The 16683-nt window shown below is 34.8% G+C and overlaps 1 protein-coding gene across 3 annotated transcripts in view; it reads right to left on the bottom strand.

The window, feature by feature from the left end:
* PHTF2 (putative homeodomain transcription factor 2) overlaps positions 1–16683 on the bottom strand; it is a 108822-nt gene that overhangs the window by 44698 nt on the left and 47441 nt on the right. For all 3 annotated transcript variants that reach the window (XM_077863889.1, XM_077863890.1, XM_077863891.1), the window contains 3 exons: positions 9591–9647; positions 3102–3171; positions 2364–2522 (listed from right to left, as the gene is read on the bottom strand). In XM_077863889.1, coding sequence (XP_077720015.1) covers positions 2364–2522; positions 3102–3171; positions 9591–9647 — 286 coding nt within the window. The remainder of the gene's footprint in view (positions 1–2363; positions 2523–3101; positions 3172–9590; positions 9648–16683) is intronic.

Here is a 16683-nt window from a genome sequence, read left to right on the forward strand (position 1 = left end):
GGTGACACCTGATGCCTAAGCTAACTGAGAGAACAAGTAGATGCAGACTAGGGAAACAGAAGGGGAAAGGGCCACCAAACAAAGAGAGTTGCACATTCAAAGGCATATAGGATTAAAAACAAACAAAAAAGTACCACAAAACAACACAAAAAAGAAACGGCAAAGAGCTAATTTAGTCTGGTAAAACCTGAGGAAAGATTCAACAAGGGACTGATTAAAAACTTCGCTTTCCTCTTGAAGGCAATGATAACTAGAAAGAGATTTAGACCTTAAGTGGCTGGTTTGGATTTGCAATTTAAAAGGTAAATGGACAGAAGGCAGAAGATAGGACTATTGGCAGTAATCTGGGTGAGAAATGATATAAGCAAAAAGTGTAAATGGAGTTGAGAATATATAGTTGAGATACTCAAAAGGCATGGAATTGAAGTAAAATAACTATAGTTAGTTATACCAAACCAAATCTGACTGTACAGGATTCTTTCTACCTTTTAGGAGATAAGGGTGGGATAGAGAATGAGGTCTTAATTTAGCACACTGCATCCTATTTTTATATGCAAAAAGATGGAAGCCCGGGGGTTTTGAAAGGTACCAGCAGATTCCTGAGGGTCATTAAGGGTCATATCATTACTTTGTCACTGTCTGTGATGTGACACAGATTAAGTCACTTCTTTAAGCTTTACTAGGAGAATATTCAGTGCTCATCATTTAGGAACAAATATAATGTTAAACTCTATTTCTGAACTGAAAAATATCTTTTTCACATCTGATCTAACCAGTCTTCCTTATTTAACATAGATAAGCCAGTAAGTGAATTTCAGACACAATATGTGAACTTTTAGTTACAATGGAAATTAGTCATCATGATAGTAAAAGACAGCAAAAAGCTTAAATGTCCAATACTGATGTAGGATATTTTACAATAATTTAAAAATATATTTTTAAGACTCTGATGCTTGTGATGACATATGGCAAAAAAAAAATACAATTTTTATATAGAATAATCTCAACATATAAAAAATGTTACAAAGTAAACTGAAAGGCAAGATTATGGGTAGGTTTCTTTTCTTTATTTTTTTTTCCTACATTTTCCAATGAATGTTTGGAATGAATGTTTATTTATCACTTCATTAATGAGAAAAGCACACATATTCTATTGATAAAAATCACAAAATCTTCAGAGTTCACTCCTTTTCATGTATGTAAGATGTACTCTGGCTAAAAAGAAACAATTTTCCTAAATGAAAGTCTATAGGTTTATTACACTTTTTATTTAAAAGACATTTATCTGGGAAAGAAAAAGATTTTTATCTTCTATTAAGAGTTGTTGATAAAACATATTTAAATCATCATTCAGGATTACAATGTTTTTTAAAAAGCAAGACATTAAAAAAGGCTGAAAAGGTGCCCACTAAATTAAAATCACTGCTTTTATTAGAGTACTGGCATGTGAGTGGTATCTTCTTCATCCCTCCAAAAGCTCTACAGTGTCTTATATTATGTGTTGTACACTGCTGCTCTGACTGGGCACCACAGCACCGCTGCACTGGGAGGCAGCTTGCTGGAGGTGTAAGCATGTGGCTCTGCAGTCAGACGGCCTAGACCTGAATCTGCAGACTGTGTGGCTTTGTGGCTTCAGGGTCCTTCGGGTCCCCTTTCTATAAGCTAGGCAAATACCAGTACCTATACTTCCCTGTGTGATTGTGAGAATTAAAACAAGAATCTGAAAAGCACTCAGAAAATGGCACATAGGGGCAGCCCTGGTGGCTCAGCGGTTTAGTGCTGCCTTCAGCCCAGGGCCTGTTCCTGGAGACCCGGGATCGAGTCCCATGTCGGGCTCCCTGCATGGAGCCTGCTTCTCTCCCTCTGCCTGTGTCTCTGGCTCTCTCTCTCTCCCAGGAATAAATAAATAAAATATTTTAAAAAAGAAAAGAAAAGAAAATGGCACATAGACTCTCAGTACGGAATGAGGGCAGTCTCAGAACACAATGGATAAATGAGAAGAGAAATCATGGCTGACACAGGAAAATGAACTTGTATAACTTACATAAAAGACGACTGGTGTGGTAGGTATACGTGGTATGCATTTGAAGAGACTTTCTAATTGCTAAATTCCTCTCCATCTGTATTTTTCTTTAGCCACCCACAGATTCTAATTTTCATAAAATTATACTGGAAAATAACTGCTTTGTTTTCTCAAACATTTTAATACTAAACCAGCTTTGTCCTACTAAATAATATATCACAATAAATGTGTATCTTCACACTCAGTGTGATTAGTATGTTTTTAAAGAAAGTCTTAGTAACCCTTAAAACATAACACCCCGAAAAATAAGGCAAAATTAATTTCTATCACTTAATTATACCTTGAAGGAGATAAAGGACAAGAAGCCAGAAAAAGATGACTTTTGATGTTACTTGTAACCACCACCGGAAGAAAAAGGGAAAAAACACAACTCGAACAATTCCCTTTCTAGTCAGAGAAGTCCAAGGACTTTCAGGTTTTGCCTTAGCAAATGCAGACCCTGAAAAAAGTAAAATAAAATGACAGAGTACATTTATCATTCTTTAATTTCCTTAGAGAAAAAATTTCAAAATGTGAAGAACAAAAAACCATGTATAATTTTATTTTGCATTACACTGTGAGTGAGAAATGCCCAATTTTGAGTAGTGGACAGGTTTATAAACATTCTCACGCTACCATATTAATATAAACTCAGGTACTCCAGAAAAAAACCTATTTTTAACTGAAATAACAGCAGAATCTCTCCCACATATTTTATAAATGTAAGATGAAGTTCAAATGTAAGCTCCAATTAAGAATTAAAAATTATCACTTTAATTTTTTATAACCAAGCCATATAGCTTGCTAAGCAAACACAAGCTGGTTTTCTTTTATTATTATTTCTTGGACTGATTTTTATGGGAGTACAGACTAGTCAATGGTATTTAAACACCTGCATTATCTCTTTCTTATACTATTCCCACCTTCACTTTATGCTTACATTGCTTTTATTTCTACAAATCTGTATCTAACCCACTTCGAATTGTTTCTTCAAGGTCAATTTCTAATTACATTAAGCTTTTATTTATTTAAGACTCACCTCTTACAAGATCAACATCTATGAGGTCTGGTTTCACATGCGCTGTTTTCTTTGGTTTATTCCTTAAACCCTATAATATATTAAAGTAGTACTGGTAAGAGAGTAGATCTCAGAAGTCCTTGTCACAAGAAAAAAAAAATCTTTGTAACTGTGTATGGGGATGGATGTCAACTACTTATAGTGATATCATTTCTCAATACATACAATATATTTCTCAGTACAAATACTATATCATGTTGTATATCTAAAAGTCAATATAATCTTATAGTCAATTATACATCAATAAAAATAGTATTGGAATTCAATATATATATCTTCAAATTTAGAATAATAGAAGATAAATTCTAAAGATTTCAATTAAAAAAACTTTAAGTAATTATAATGAACAAAAATATAAACACATTATATATTTGTTACAATTGGAACATAACTTTAGTATTGTAATAAATTTTATTACTTCCCAAAAGGATAAATTTGGGGATGTGTGTAACAGGAGAGACCTGTTTATTACTAAAAGTAAAAGTCTAAAACAAAGACAATCACTACCACCCAACTAGGATGTACAGTCTGAGATGGTCCATGAGACTGTTTGGGGCCCAGATATGCATAAGAGAGGCTGGCTGGGAGAGCAGTGGCCCTGAAAGGCCCTCAAGGGGCCTTCATGATGCTGGGGCGTTTCTGCAGGAAGCAGTGGCTCACAAAGCTGGGATGCAGACTTCTCAGCTAATGCCAGTAAGTGGGGGTGGAATTAGCTAAGACCCAGAGAGGATGATGCCCATCTCAAGGTGGCCACTATGTTCACATGCCAACCACTAACGAGACCACAATGCAACCTAATCACCTTAGAAATCAGACGCCATGCCCAGGCGGAGCAGGATGAGGGAAAAGCAGAAGTCACGAATTGAATTAGTTTAAACTCGGAATTATTGAACATTAAGTTTCTGCCACCAGTGGAGGTGGGAATAGAGATAGAGATCAAAATCATCGGGGGAAAAAAAATCACACTTAAGACTAGGATGTTAAGAATTAGAAGAGCTTAGGCTAAATTCCTTAGGGGCCAAGTGCTGAGATATGCTGCAGTGTTTAGATGATTTGTTTACTATTCATTTAATTCATCAAGTAACTGCAGTAAATTCTGTTTGGTCCTGATCCAAGTAACAATGACCCCTACGGTAAATTTTTAGTTAAGGACTATTTGCATCTAAAACAAATAAGAGGAGGCTATTTGAGCTCAGAATTAACTGAGATGTTTAAACCAAAAATGTTTCCTGAAATCAAGAAGAAAACTACCGAGAGGTACAAAAACAGAAGAAAAGAGGACAGAAGACAGAGCCATGGTAATTTTAAATATAGCCAATTCTCATATTAACAGATCCTGTATTTGCAAATTATCCTACTCACAGAATTTATCTGTATCCCCCAATCAATACTTGCTGTGCTTTTGTAGTCATTTGCAGTCATGTACAAAGTAAGAGTGGCAAAAATTTTGAGTCACCCAATGTGCACATTCCCTGGTGAAGTCAAACAAGGCAACAATCTGCCTTCTTATTTCAGCTCTCATGCTGAAAATAAGTATCCTTTTCACAGTCAACTTAGTGCTGGGTTTTGCTTTTTTTGGTACTTCTTTTTGGTAATTTTGTTGTTTAAAATGGCCCTCAAGCACAGCACTGAAGTGCGGTCTAGTGTTACGAAGCCCATGATGTGCCTCACTGAGAAAATGTAATCTAGATAAGCTACGTTTGGCCATGAGTTACAGTGTCGCTGGCCATGAGTTCAGTGTTAATGCATCAACAATTTATATTAAACAAGGTGTTTTTCAACAGAAAAATACATAAAACAATGATAGGTATCGATCACTTGACTTGTGACTAGAGGTGGAGCAATGGTCAGTATCTGTTAACTCAAGTGTTCATGGTGACTTTATAGAATGTAACGCCTGTGAGTAATGACTGCATCTGTACTTCATTTCCCATTTTATTTATTTTTTATTTTATTTTATTATTTTATTTTTTAAAGATTTTATTTTATTAGAGACACACACACAGAGAGATTGAGATAAAGATTTTATTTATTTATTAGAGACACAGAGAGAAAGAGAGAGATTGAGAGAGAGAGAGACAGAGGCAGAGACACAGGCAGAGGGAGACGCAGGCTCCCTGCAGGGAGCCCGACATGGGACCTGATCCCAGGACCCCAGGATCACGCCCTGGGCCGAAGGCAGACGCTAAACCACTGAGCCACCCAGGGATCCACTCATTTCCCATTTTAATATCAGGATAGTGGCTAGCAGACTATGAATCACTCCCAGTGTTTTGCACATTGGAAAAGCAATTCTAATAATATATACACATTTAAAGCAAAATTTCATTAATAGAACATTGTTTAGATTTGGTATGAAATCTAAGATTTAATCTTTATTACTGTCAACAAATTTGAAAACAGTAACATATTTTGATTTACTTCTACATTATTTTTCTAATAATTTTAAAATAATCTTATTGCCAATGTTTTATGACAAATCTGAAGCTTAACTTATTGCTGTATACCTAAAATTTTTATCAGGTTGTTTTAAGAACTTAAAGTCCTTATGAAAGGAACAGTAAATTATCTTGATTTATGCAATTGTGTTGTCTTTCAACATGTTCATTCTTCTTGACCTTTTTCGTACATGGTTCATTTCCTATTTTATATTTTATTAAAACATTTATTTTGAGCTACATTGTAGAGTCACAACACAATTGCCATTTTCATTTTATTTTATTTCAAAGAGAGAGCGAAGCAGGGTCTCGGAGGGAAGCAGAAGGAAAAGCAGAGAGAGAATCTTAAACAGGCTCCATGCCCAGTGCTTGATCTCACCATCCTGAGATTATGAGCCAAAATCAAGAGTTAAATGCTTAACTGACTAGGCGCCCCATATATATGTATCTATTGATCTATTTATCTATTTACTTATATTTTTTATAATTGCCACTTCTGATAAAACTCCCTTCAAGGTAACCTATCAGAATATTTAGAGGGTTTAAAAAAAGAAAAACAAAGAAGAATTTCATTGATAAATCTCATAACATTTATAATTTTAATCACAAAAAAGATATTAGTATTCATATGTAAGTATTCATAAAATCAGTTTAAGTAGATATTTTAAGTTGGAAAATTTTATTTTTTATTTAAAAAAAATTTAATAGATTTTACTTATTTGAGAGAGAGAGTGAGAGATACAGAGAATATGAGCAGGGTGAGGGGCAGAGGGAGAAGCAGATTCCCTACCTACCAGGCAGCCCGATGGGGGGCTCAATCCCAGGACTCTGGGATCACTACCCAAAACAAAGGCAGATGCCTAACTAACTGAACCACTCAGGTGCCCAATAAGTTGGAAAATTTTAAATTGGTTTAGAGTAAACTATATTCACACAAAATAACATAGCTTTCAGGACTAACTATAATTATGGACCATCAAAAAGTTTAAATGAACAAAAAATGAAAACTAAGTTCAAAAGAAAAGATTTTAATAACTAGTGATTAAATTAGAAAGTAGAAATAATCAGACACCACAAATACAATTAATCTGTAAGAATCTAAGTAATATATTTTTTTTGGATATACACTTAAAATCTTACAGTACATTCCTAAGGCACAATAATACAAATTGTATGAAGTTCTGAATTTTTTTTTAAGTTCTGAATTTTTAAAAATCTGTAAGTACACAGATAATGTTGAGCCAAAAAGCTTACAACAGCTGTTTAAATTTAGAAAGTACTTCTGTTCAACGATGCAGGCTTCCCATGCATGGAGCTATTATAATACTGTGACTCCTACCAAAGGATGTAACCATCAGTTTCACTTTCCAGAAATCCTATTTAGTTTCCCCCATCCTGTTTTTCCTCTATAATGACTTTAAATAGCATAATTCTTTTTACCGAGGCTATACAATTCTAGTAAGTACTAACACTGGGGGGAAATTCCACATTTACTTCTAAATTTGGGTCAAGGTGATCAGGGAATGGAAGTTTTCAGGTATAATTTCTAAAATGTTTAAGAAGAAAATAATTTGCAACTTACAAAAAACCTTAGCAATATCAAGTAAGGGTCTTCAATTAAAAAAAATAAACATATCCAAGAACATGTTTTCATGGCTCTTTTGTTTCTTTAGTTGCTGATCACTGCTGTGACATACAGACAATCCATTAGGGAGGACAAATTCACTGCATTCCGCAGAGTCTTCTCTGGGGCAGTGTTTTGGGTTTCTTTTGAAATCAAATATTAATACATCACAGTAATTTCTCTATCTCCCTTAGAATAAATGCAAAATTATTTTGCAATACAAATAACTTGCCTCAACTAAAATGTTTAGCAAGAATGGAATGTTTTAGGCTTGTCAACAAATAGACCCTGTTATTTAATTCAAAATAATAAGTGTTAACTTTAATACTTTTTAATTCTACAATTACTATTATAAAATACTATCTTTAAAGGAAGATAGATTTCAGAAAAAAGCTATAGTTCTCCAAGTTCATCCTGTCAGTACACCCAGGAAAGACTAATATAATCCTCCGTTACCCTAACCTCTGTTTCGGCATTAAAATAGTTCCAAAAAGTGAGGAATGTAGTGTTTTGTGATGAGCAGCTTAAGAGGTTTCAAGGTATCTTACTAAACCCGCATGCTGCTCTTTGCTTGCTTGAGGTATTTTTACTCTTCATGATACTCTTGCTAGACTACTGTCTCATGGATCTCTCACCTCCTTCACTTACATCTCTTCCTTTACCTGTCCATTAAATGTTGATGTTTTGTAGTGTTCCATTCTCAGCTTTTTACTGTCATCACCCAGTGTAAATCTCCTCACTCCTAGAGCTGCATCTACATAATGTTATAATAAACAGAGCACACATATACACATATGCATGTATACACACGCACACTTTATTCCCCAATCTCTTCTCCAAGTACCACCTAAATATTTCTAAAGCACAATTTTAAATCTGTTCCTCTTCTAGTATTTCCCATACCACTTAGTGCTGCCTGAGTGAAGTTTCTAAAACATAAATTTAATCAGGTAACTAGTTCTGCTTAAAATCCTTTAATGTCCCCCTCATGGTTTTCCAGATTACATCCAGACTCTGGGGTGAGGCAGTCAAGCACCTGCACTATCTGACTCCTATTTTCTTGTAAAGCTTCCCGACTAGCTGCCCCAATCTCCTTCCTCCATCCAACCTATTACCTACCAAGCTCCTCAAGGATTCCTTAGTCAATCATGCTCCATCCTTCCTGCATGTTTATTTCTATATGCTCTTCGTTCTATCTGGAATGTTTTCCTCATTCTCCCTAATGTTTGTCAAACTCAGCTCATGAGTAACTTCCTCTGTGATGTCTTCCCTAACCTCCTCAGGGCTGCCTCCCCCTGCACTCTCCAGTAGAGGCCTACATATCCCTCCCTTAACTGAACTGATCTCATTTGTAATTATGAATCTCATCAACAAAATTGTAATACATTCCATCTTGCTGTCCTCAGGATTTAATCCTGTATTTAACACATAGCAGGTGCTTATAGCAACTTTAACTCTTCCTGAAAATACTTTAAAGATTAAAACTGACCAATGGCAAAGAATCTTGCTCTTTATTATAGACGACTAAGTTGTCTAAACACTGAGATTTTTTTTTGAGACTTTTAAGAAACAATAGACACTGGTTTTCAATCTAATATAAACCTTTTCATACAAAATAGAAAATGTCAAGCAACTAAAGTAACATTCTTTGGGCCCAAATTAAATTTAGCTCGTGCAGGAACACACAGATTAGTATTATCTATGCAAATGAAAATATAAATCTTATTATCAAAAAGGAGCAATTGCTGAGAAACAGAACAAATTTAGTTTAAAAAATAGTTTTCATGCTAGCAAGGTAGCCTATGAGAATGTCTTACCAGCATAAGTGATTACATGTTCAAGAAGAAACCACCTACTACAAAAACATTTTAATTAATGCTTTACTTTCCTAAGTTCTTTTAAAAAATGACCAACTCTTCAGCAACTCTACTTGCGTCCAAGTCATTCTGTTAGTAGCACCAAAAGCAGATCTCAATGAAGCAGAGCGGCATTTGACAGGATCACTCAGGCGGGAAAAGTCCTGAAACACTTACCAGTTTAATAAACTGTACAGAGCAATGACAGCATCAAAAGGGAGGAAAAGTAAACTAGAAGTATAAGGTGACAAGTGAAAGGGAAAGAGAGCTGATAAAAAATAATCATTAGAAATTAAATTTTAAAAGATAGAAAGATGATAAAAAGCAAAAATAAATAGATCAATCAATCAATCATCAGAGGTAAAGACACATGATTATGCCAGCATAAGAGTTTACCTCTTTGTTTAAAAGTTTGGATAGAATAAGTAATATTCATACCTTAAAAGTGTGTGGAAAGATATAAAATAAAAAGTGGTTAATAATTAATTTATAGAACTGTTTCAGGATACACAAAATGAAATAAATTTGTTACCTTGATTTCTCTTTGTTCAACAGATTTTTCCCATATTTGTTGATCATATGCTCCAATCTATGAAAAATAAGATAAAACACTGCATTAAATGATCATTGTTGGTACCTTTCCAACAGGTATAATTCTGCTTGCATTATAAGCAACTCAGCATTCACTCAGCACAGAGTAGATTTAGCTTTGTCTCAGACTTCAGTGATCAATATTGTACTGCAGTAGTTTTCAAAGGTACAACTTCAGGACCAAAAGTTTTAGCATCACCTGAGAACTTGCTGGAAATGCAAACTTTCTGGCCTCATTTCTGAATCAGTAATATGGCTGTGGCACCCAGCAATCTAGGTTTTAAAAATTCCTCTAGATGATTCTGATGCACTATTAAAGTTTGAGAACCACTGCCCTAGGGAATCCTTTATTTTAAATAAACACAGCTCTGGTACCTTCAAGAAAAAACTACCAATAATACATTCTTTATGGAGTTATTTTTTAAAGAAAAAATACAAATGTTCTACAGAACTAAAAATTCATAAACATGTAGATCACAATTACCACTTGGGTTATGGTTTAAACTGATAAATAAATCTTGAAAGTGATTGAAGATGCAAGGTAAACATCAGAAGTAAAATTCCTTTTAGCTTCTATACCCATTACTCTCAGATGCTAGAAAGTTCTCTGATCTATACCTTCACCTGGGTAGGATGAACAAACCATTCTTACTGTTTGTCTCTACTTTCTTTGCTGTTAACACCTACTGTCCTCAGCACCTTAATTCCCAATGTTCAACAGGACACTGAAATGGATCACTAGCTTATAGTTTTAACTGAGGATTTTCACTTATAGTGTTAATTGAAAATTAGAATCCTGAGAAATTAAAATTATTTCAGTTACTTACAATTAAGAGATGAGACAGAGACCAGAGACAGGCAGAGATATTATGAGGATATTCAGGCAGAGTATTTTCTGACTTATAACATCACATTCCACCCAAAAGTCCTTTTATCTACATGTTTTTAAAAATCTTGTTCCAAGAAATGAGAAACTGAGAATCCAAGATGGTTTAAAGACAGACATGAAGGAGGTAGAATAAAATGATTACATGACTCCATGGTCACCTTCATTTTGATTATTCTCTCTTATACACTATCTTATTCATACTAATTTTTCTGATCCTTTAAATCTTCTTCTCTTTTTCATCACTTTCCTGTAACTCCTTTCTTATTTTTAAAATCACTTTGTAATATAATTTTCCCTGCAAATTAAAATCTTAGAACACCTAGGCCAAGACACGGACTGAACAACTTACTTATATGTAACCGAAACTGCCATGAGTCTCTATAAAGCAGGATAGATAAGCAATAACCAATTGTTTGGACTTAATGGCAGAGCTGACCTGCTCTAGTTGTCAAGTGACTAGTTGTCCTTTACCCTCTTAAATTCTGAATTCAATTAAACGATCATCTTCTTTAAAATCAGAAAAGGTAAGTACGGGGACACAGATTCCACAAGAGCAATTCTGCTCTAACTTGGTAACTCAGAAAAACTGGGTTTAATCCAATCAAAATTTATTTTAAAAATAAATTTTCTATTTCAATGGCACTGCATATTTTTTAGTGGAACAATAACCCAAACTAATAAAGAACAGGTACCAATATGTTAGTTTTTTTGTTTTGTTTTTTTTTTTTTTTACAAAATTTTATTTATTCATGAGAGGCAGAGGGAGAAGCAGACTCCCTGCAGGGGAGCCTGATGTGGGACTCGATCCTAGGACCCCAGTCATGACCTGAGCCAAAGGCAGATGCTTAACTACTGAACCATCTAGGCCCTCCATGTACCAATACGTTTTAATAATCATTTGGGCAGTATTTTGTTTTCATGTACAAAACAATGCACCAAATTTTCTTTTAAAAGAATCATATTTTTATTTCAAGATGACAAGAATATGCACATGGAAACATATGCTCCACAACCTTAACATCAAGGAAAATAAAATAATGCATATGCAAAAGACCAATGAGAAATGCACGTCAATCCTTGGCCTAACCAGGTTTGATGCAATCCCAGCATGGTACTCTATGGCCCCAGGCTTAAAAGGGTTCAGAAAGTCTAATAAATCTTGCAGTGAAGTGGTGGTTAAAAGTGGAAATGCTTTTTGAAGGCTGAGGTATTTGTAAATAGCAGAATGTAACCAAAAAAAACAGGACTGCTGGTGAGGGATATTCCTATAAAAAGGATAAAGATGGTTTTATTTTTTGGAGATTCTGTTGTTTCTTTTTCCTCCAAAAGATTTGGTGGATTAGAGGAAGGACAATTTTTACTGTAATAGAATATGGGATCTTAATCTTTAAAAAAAAAAAAAACTAGATAAATGTCACTTTCAGTTACAAGCAATTAAATGTCTCTCCACATGGAGACATCGGTTTTCCTTTGCAGCACACATTTTTTATTTTAAAAATACTACCAGATGGACTCTTCCGTTACATAAGCAAATAGACTACTTTTCTTGAAAAACATTGTGATGGTGCCATGAACCTACATGCAGGTGCTTTACATGGTCATAGCTCTGCTTAGTAATGCATAGGCCATTAACAAATTACTCTTAAATATAAACTCAGACTGAACTGTGTCTGAAAACTGTTTGTTTATTGGGATGTGTGTGTGGTAAGAGGCCTCATGAAATCAAGGTGCTGGCAGAATGCCAGAAAGGACAGGGAAGGAATTCAAAAGACTCCTTCTGATCTATAAAGCCTCATTTGATTCCACGATGAAATCTGTCAAGATAGATCAGAACACCTGTGGCTGAGGTCAAGCTCTTCCCCTGAAAGAAACATGATCTTCTGGTCAATCATTATAGAGCAGGAAAAGAAGTGAAACTTAAACTGAAGAAGAGAAGAACCATCTGCTCAAGACTTAGGGTCAAGGATAAAGAATAACTTGCAGAAGTGTGCTTACAAAATTAAACAAGTAACTCAACAAATTTTCTGAAGGGTCTATTTCTATTCTACCTCTGACACAGAGACACTTGGCAGATTCTAAATCACTTAAACTTGAAATTCTTTCTCTCTCTCTTTTGTATTTCTTCTACATAAAATTAAATCATAAAGCTGAGTTCAATCATAGTTCTCTGCAAAAAATCAGGACAAAAAATTACCTTATTTTTTAAATGACATACAAAAGATTAAAGGAATCCTGGCAGTAACATTTGTCTAACAGAACAGAAATTTTAAATCAGATAATATATTCTTCTACTGAGAAAAGAATATCATGTAATATTTTGGCATCTTCCATATTTCAGTTACTCCTAACTATTCTCCCCTGCCCCCTACAATGCCTCCACTATTTGGATGTCTAGAAAAGTGCCCAACATTCTATGGAAACAAAAGGATGTATATACAAATAATGCTGTGTTGGCAGGCAGATTTATAAATACCACGGTAATTAGTGTATGAGTAGTTCTATGGCTTTCCGGCCATATTCTTCCTGACGATCTGTTTCAAGGAGTGAAAAACACTGTTTCTCTCATATCATGAGAAAAGACTCTGAAATCTTGATTTACTTTGGATGTGCAGGCAACAGTTTTGTACGTATTAAGGAAGTTCATTCTCAGGTTCCTGGCTATGGTAAGCAATTTTATTAAAACTCTGGTTATTGGGCAGCACCGGTGGCTTAGTGGTTTAGTGCCGCCTTCAGCCTGGGGTGTGATCCCAGAGACCCGGGATGGAGTCCCACGTCGGGCTCCCTGCATGGAGCCTGCTTCTCCCTCTGCCTGTGTCTCGGCCTCTCTCTCTTTCTCTCTGTGTCTCTCATGAATAAATAAATTAAAAACCTTAAAAAAATAAAACTCTGGTTATTACTCCCTCAGATGCCATGAACACCATAAGCCTCCAGGGTACTCTTACTCAACCAGAGAGGACCTATAGTCAGCTTTTTTCTTTTTTTTAAAAGCCTGGTCCCAGACTAAACACTTTACCCTCTACAAATTCATTGTGTATCTTCAACAGCAGGTCTCACAATCCTATGTTGATCTCTTCCAATACTTCCCATAATGACAGTAAGGACAGTTCTAAATTCCCTTCCCACAGGCTTTAATTCCTAATGACTGTGAGCATTATTACCCCTCCAGGCAGAACACCTAGCCAACTACTTCAACTACTAAGATTGAAGCCACAGATGCAAATATCTTTATTTGCTGTCTTTTCTATCTCTAGTATCTTCCTCAACTATTATTTCTAGTATTATTTCCCTTCCTTCTGTTTTTATAAATGAACTTTGCACCTTTACAGAGGTTAAGACTGATTAAAAACAAACCAAAAAAACAACTGAAGGAACAGCATCCTGAAAGTGGTAAAAATGTTTTTTGAAAGGAAAAAAATGAGAAGAAATTGAGATATTATAGTAATACCACATGAATTAAAACGGAATTAAATGAATACTATAGACACTTCCTGACATACTGAAGACTCTCATAAAAGGAAAATGTACATAGTATAAATCTGAAATTAATATAGCTAATGTTACTATTACGTATATATGTAAATATATATAGTAGGTACTTAGAAACATGAAAACCATTAACAGAAATTATCTAAAAGAAGCACACAAGAGAACAATTCTGTTACTTTCTTCTTTGTATTAATTGATACTGTACCATTCCCCACCCCCAATAATAGATATGTACAACTTTTATATGATTCTAATCCAGGTCTGGTGGACTCCAAAGAAATTTGAACTATTTATCTAAGAAATTAATGTTTCTGTCACTAAATAATATCTTTACAGGGAATCATCATCGACCTCTACCTATCATCAGCCTAATTTTTTACCTTTCCGTACACTAAGACAAACAAAATGGGGAAGGGGAGGGAGAGGGAAGGACAAAGGAAACATCAGGAATAAGGAGAAAGGACTGGTAGATAGAAAAAAAGACTTTGTCTCAGTGTCGACCAGAATCAGGCTTCTGAGAAAAAAAAAATTGTAACGAATATGATGGTATCAAACGTACAAATGTTAAAACCTAGATAATTATATGGTGAAATGGGAAACATATATCACTAAGGAATTCCAGAAAAGAAATGTTTGAAAAACAATTTGAAAAGCTACTCTTAGGTAATCTGATTACGGCTTAGGTCATCACATTCAGAACAGCAGTGGTTCAAATAACAAGAGGCTAAAGAGAAGGTGTCTTGCTTCAAAAAGGTAGTTACCACTAGTTTAATTAGATTAAGTGCTTAAATAAAAGATTTAGAGTTCACAAATGTAAATGTAAGCAGGGCAAATGGAAGCCCAGATTTGCACACATATTTTAAGCACCTCTTTTCCTTAGTGAATGAACAGACAGACCATAATATTATATATCAAAGTCCTAATTTTTCCTACTTCTATCATGCTCAGTTTCATTTTTTAGAACCTCATTTCAGAAACTCTAAAAAAAAAAAAAAAAGAAAAGAAACTCTAAAAAGCAAGCTATTAATTCTCACAAACATCAAATTTAATTCAAAAAGTTAACACAGAGCCCAAATCCCTTCTGAGCTTGGCTCACTCATTAAATATCAGAGGCCAATCATGTGCCAGGACAAATATAGTCTACCTTTGGTAGCAAGAGCCTGTGTTAAAAGCATGACAAGGATACCCTCAAGGCAAGAAGCTAAAGAATCTCTTAAGACAATTTCTCCTTAAAACAAAACCCAAAAAACAAAAAAAGCACATAAAAACAGAGTTGCCTGTAACCTTGCTGATTCTTCCCATCTCTAAAGTGACAGTAAATATATTCTATTTTTTCTGTGACTATATTTTTATACATACATCATCAATTATAAGACCCTTATAGGTAAAGGTCGTGTTTCTTTTACACCTATGACAAGTCCCATATATTTTTAAAAAGATATTATTTATTTATTTGACAAAGAGAGAGAGAGAGAGAGAGAATACAAACAGGGGGAACATGGAGGAGAAGCAGACTCCCTACTGAGCAGGGAGCCCGATGCCAGGTCTCCATCCCAGGACCACGGGATCATGATCTGAGCCCAAGGCAGATGGTTATCCCACTTAACCACCCTGGCACCCCAGACAAGTCTCATATTTTAATAGTGATTTAATAGCTGTACAACCAAAGATAATTTTTATCTTTGAGTCTTTTCTTTTTTTATAAAAATAGAAGCTACCAATCAGAAAATACCCTTTGTTATATTTGGAGTGTTGGTTTTTAATCCTTTGTTCTTATTACCTCAGTTGATTGGCTTTTAATGTTTACTGACAGGAGTAGAAAAGACCCTGGACTATGCAAGAGAAGTGGATTTTCATCCTGCCTCCATCATGACTAGTCTTATGTTACTGGCAAGTTTCTTGAGTCTGAGCATCTGTAAAATAGGGAGAATGAAACATACTTCACAGAACTAGAATGTAAAAAATATGTCTCATATGCCGTTGGTGCTCCTTAAATAGTAGTTCTTTCCTTTCTTGTAAATCAATCTCTCTAAGCCTTAATACCTCATTTCTAAACTGATAAAATTGAACTATACTTAATTTTTATTTATATTCACTAAAGATGATTTGGATGGCCAAAATTTTTTTAAAACTTTTAATTCCAAAGTATAACCCTCAAAGCTTATCAAATAGGTTTTCACTGTTCTTTGTCCATAACTACCGCCATTCAAACAGATTTCTCTACTGAATCCCTGGCAATATCTATGAGTCCTTAGAACTGCTCCTAGAGAGCTTTGTTTCTAACTACTACCTTGAAATCAATTCCCCTTACTTCTCCATTTATATGCTCACCTATCGCCTATTCTATTCTCGTTTCTTCACAATGTTCTATTTTCATCAACATACTGCCCAATGTTTCTGATTGCCCATTGTGCGTGTCCAAACGCACCCCCCCCCATGCCTACAGAAGTCACTCAAGTGACTTTAATGATGAGGAACAAATGAGGAAGTTGAATCACTTAATTACAGGATATGAATTATGAATTAGGATGATGTCACACAAAAAAAGTGTGGTCCGCGGATGGGGAAAGAGCTAGTGACTCTTCTGAATGTATAACAACTACCAAATCATTTAACCAAATCTTTAATTCTTCTGAATCAATCTTTTCTTAGAACTCTA

The sequence above is a fragment of the Canis aureus genome, chromosome 21 (assembly GCF_053574225.1).
Source record: "Canis aureus isolate CA01 chromosome 21, VMU_Caureus_v.1.0, whole genome shotgun sequence".
Lineage (NCBI taxonomy): Eukaryota > Metazoa > Chordata > Mammalia > Carnivora > Canidae > Canis > Canis aureus.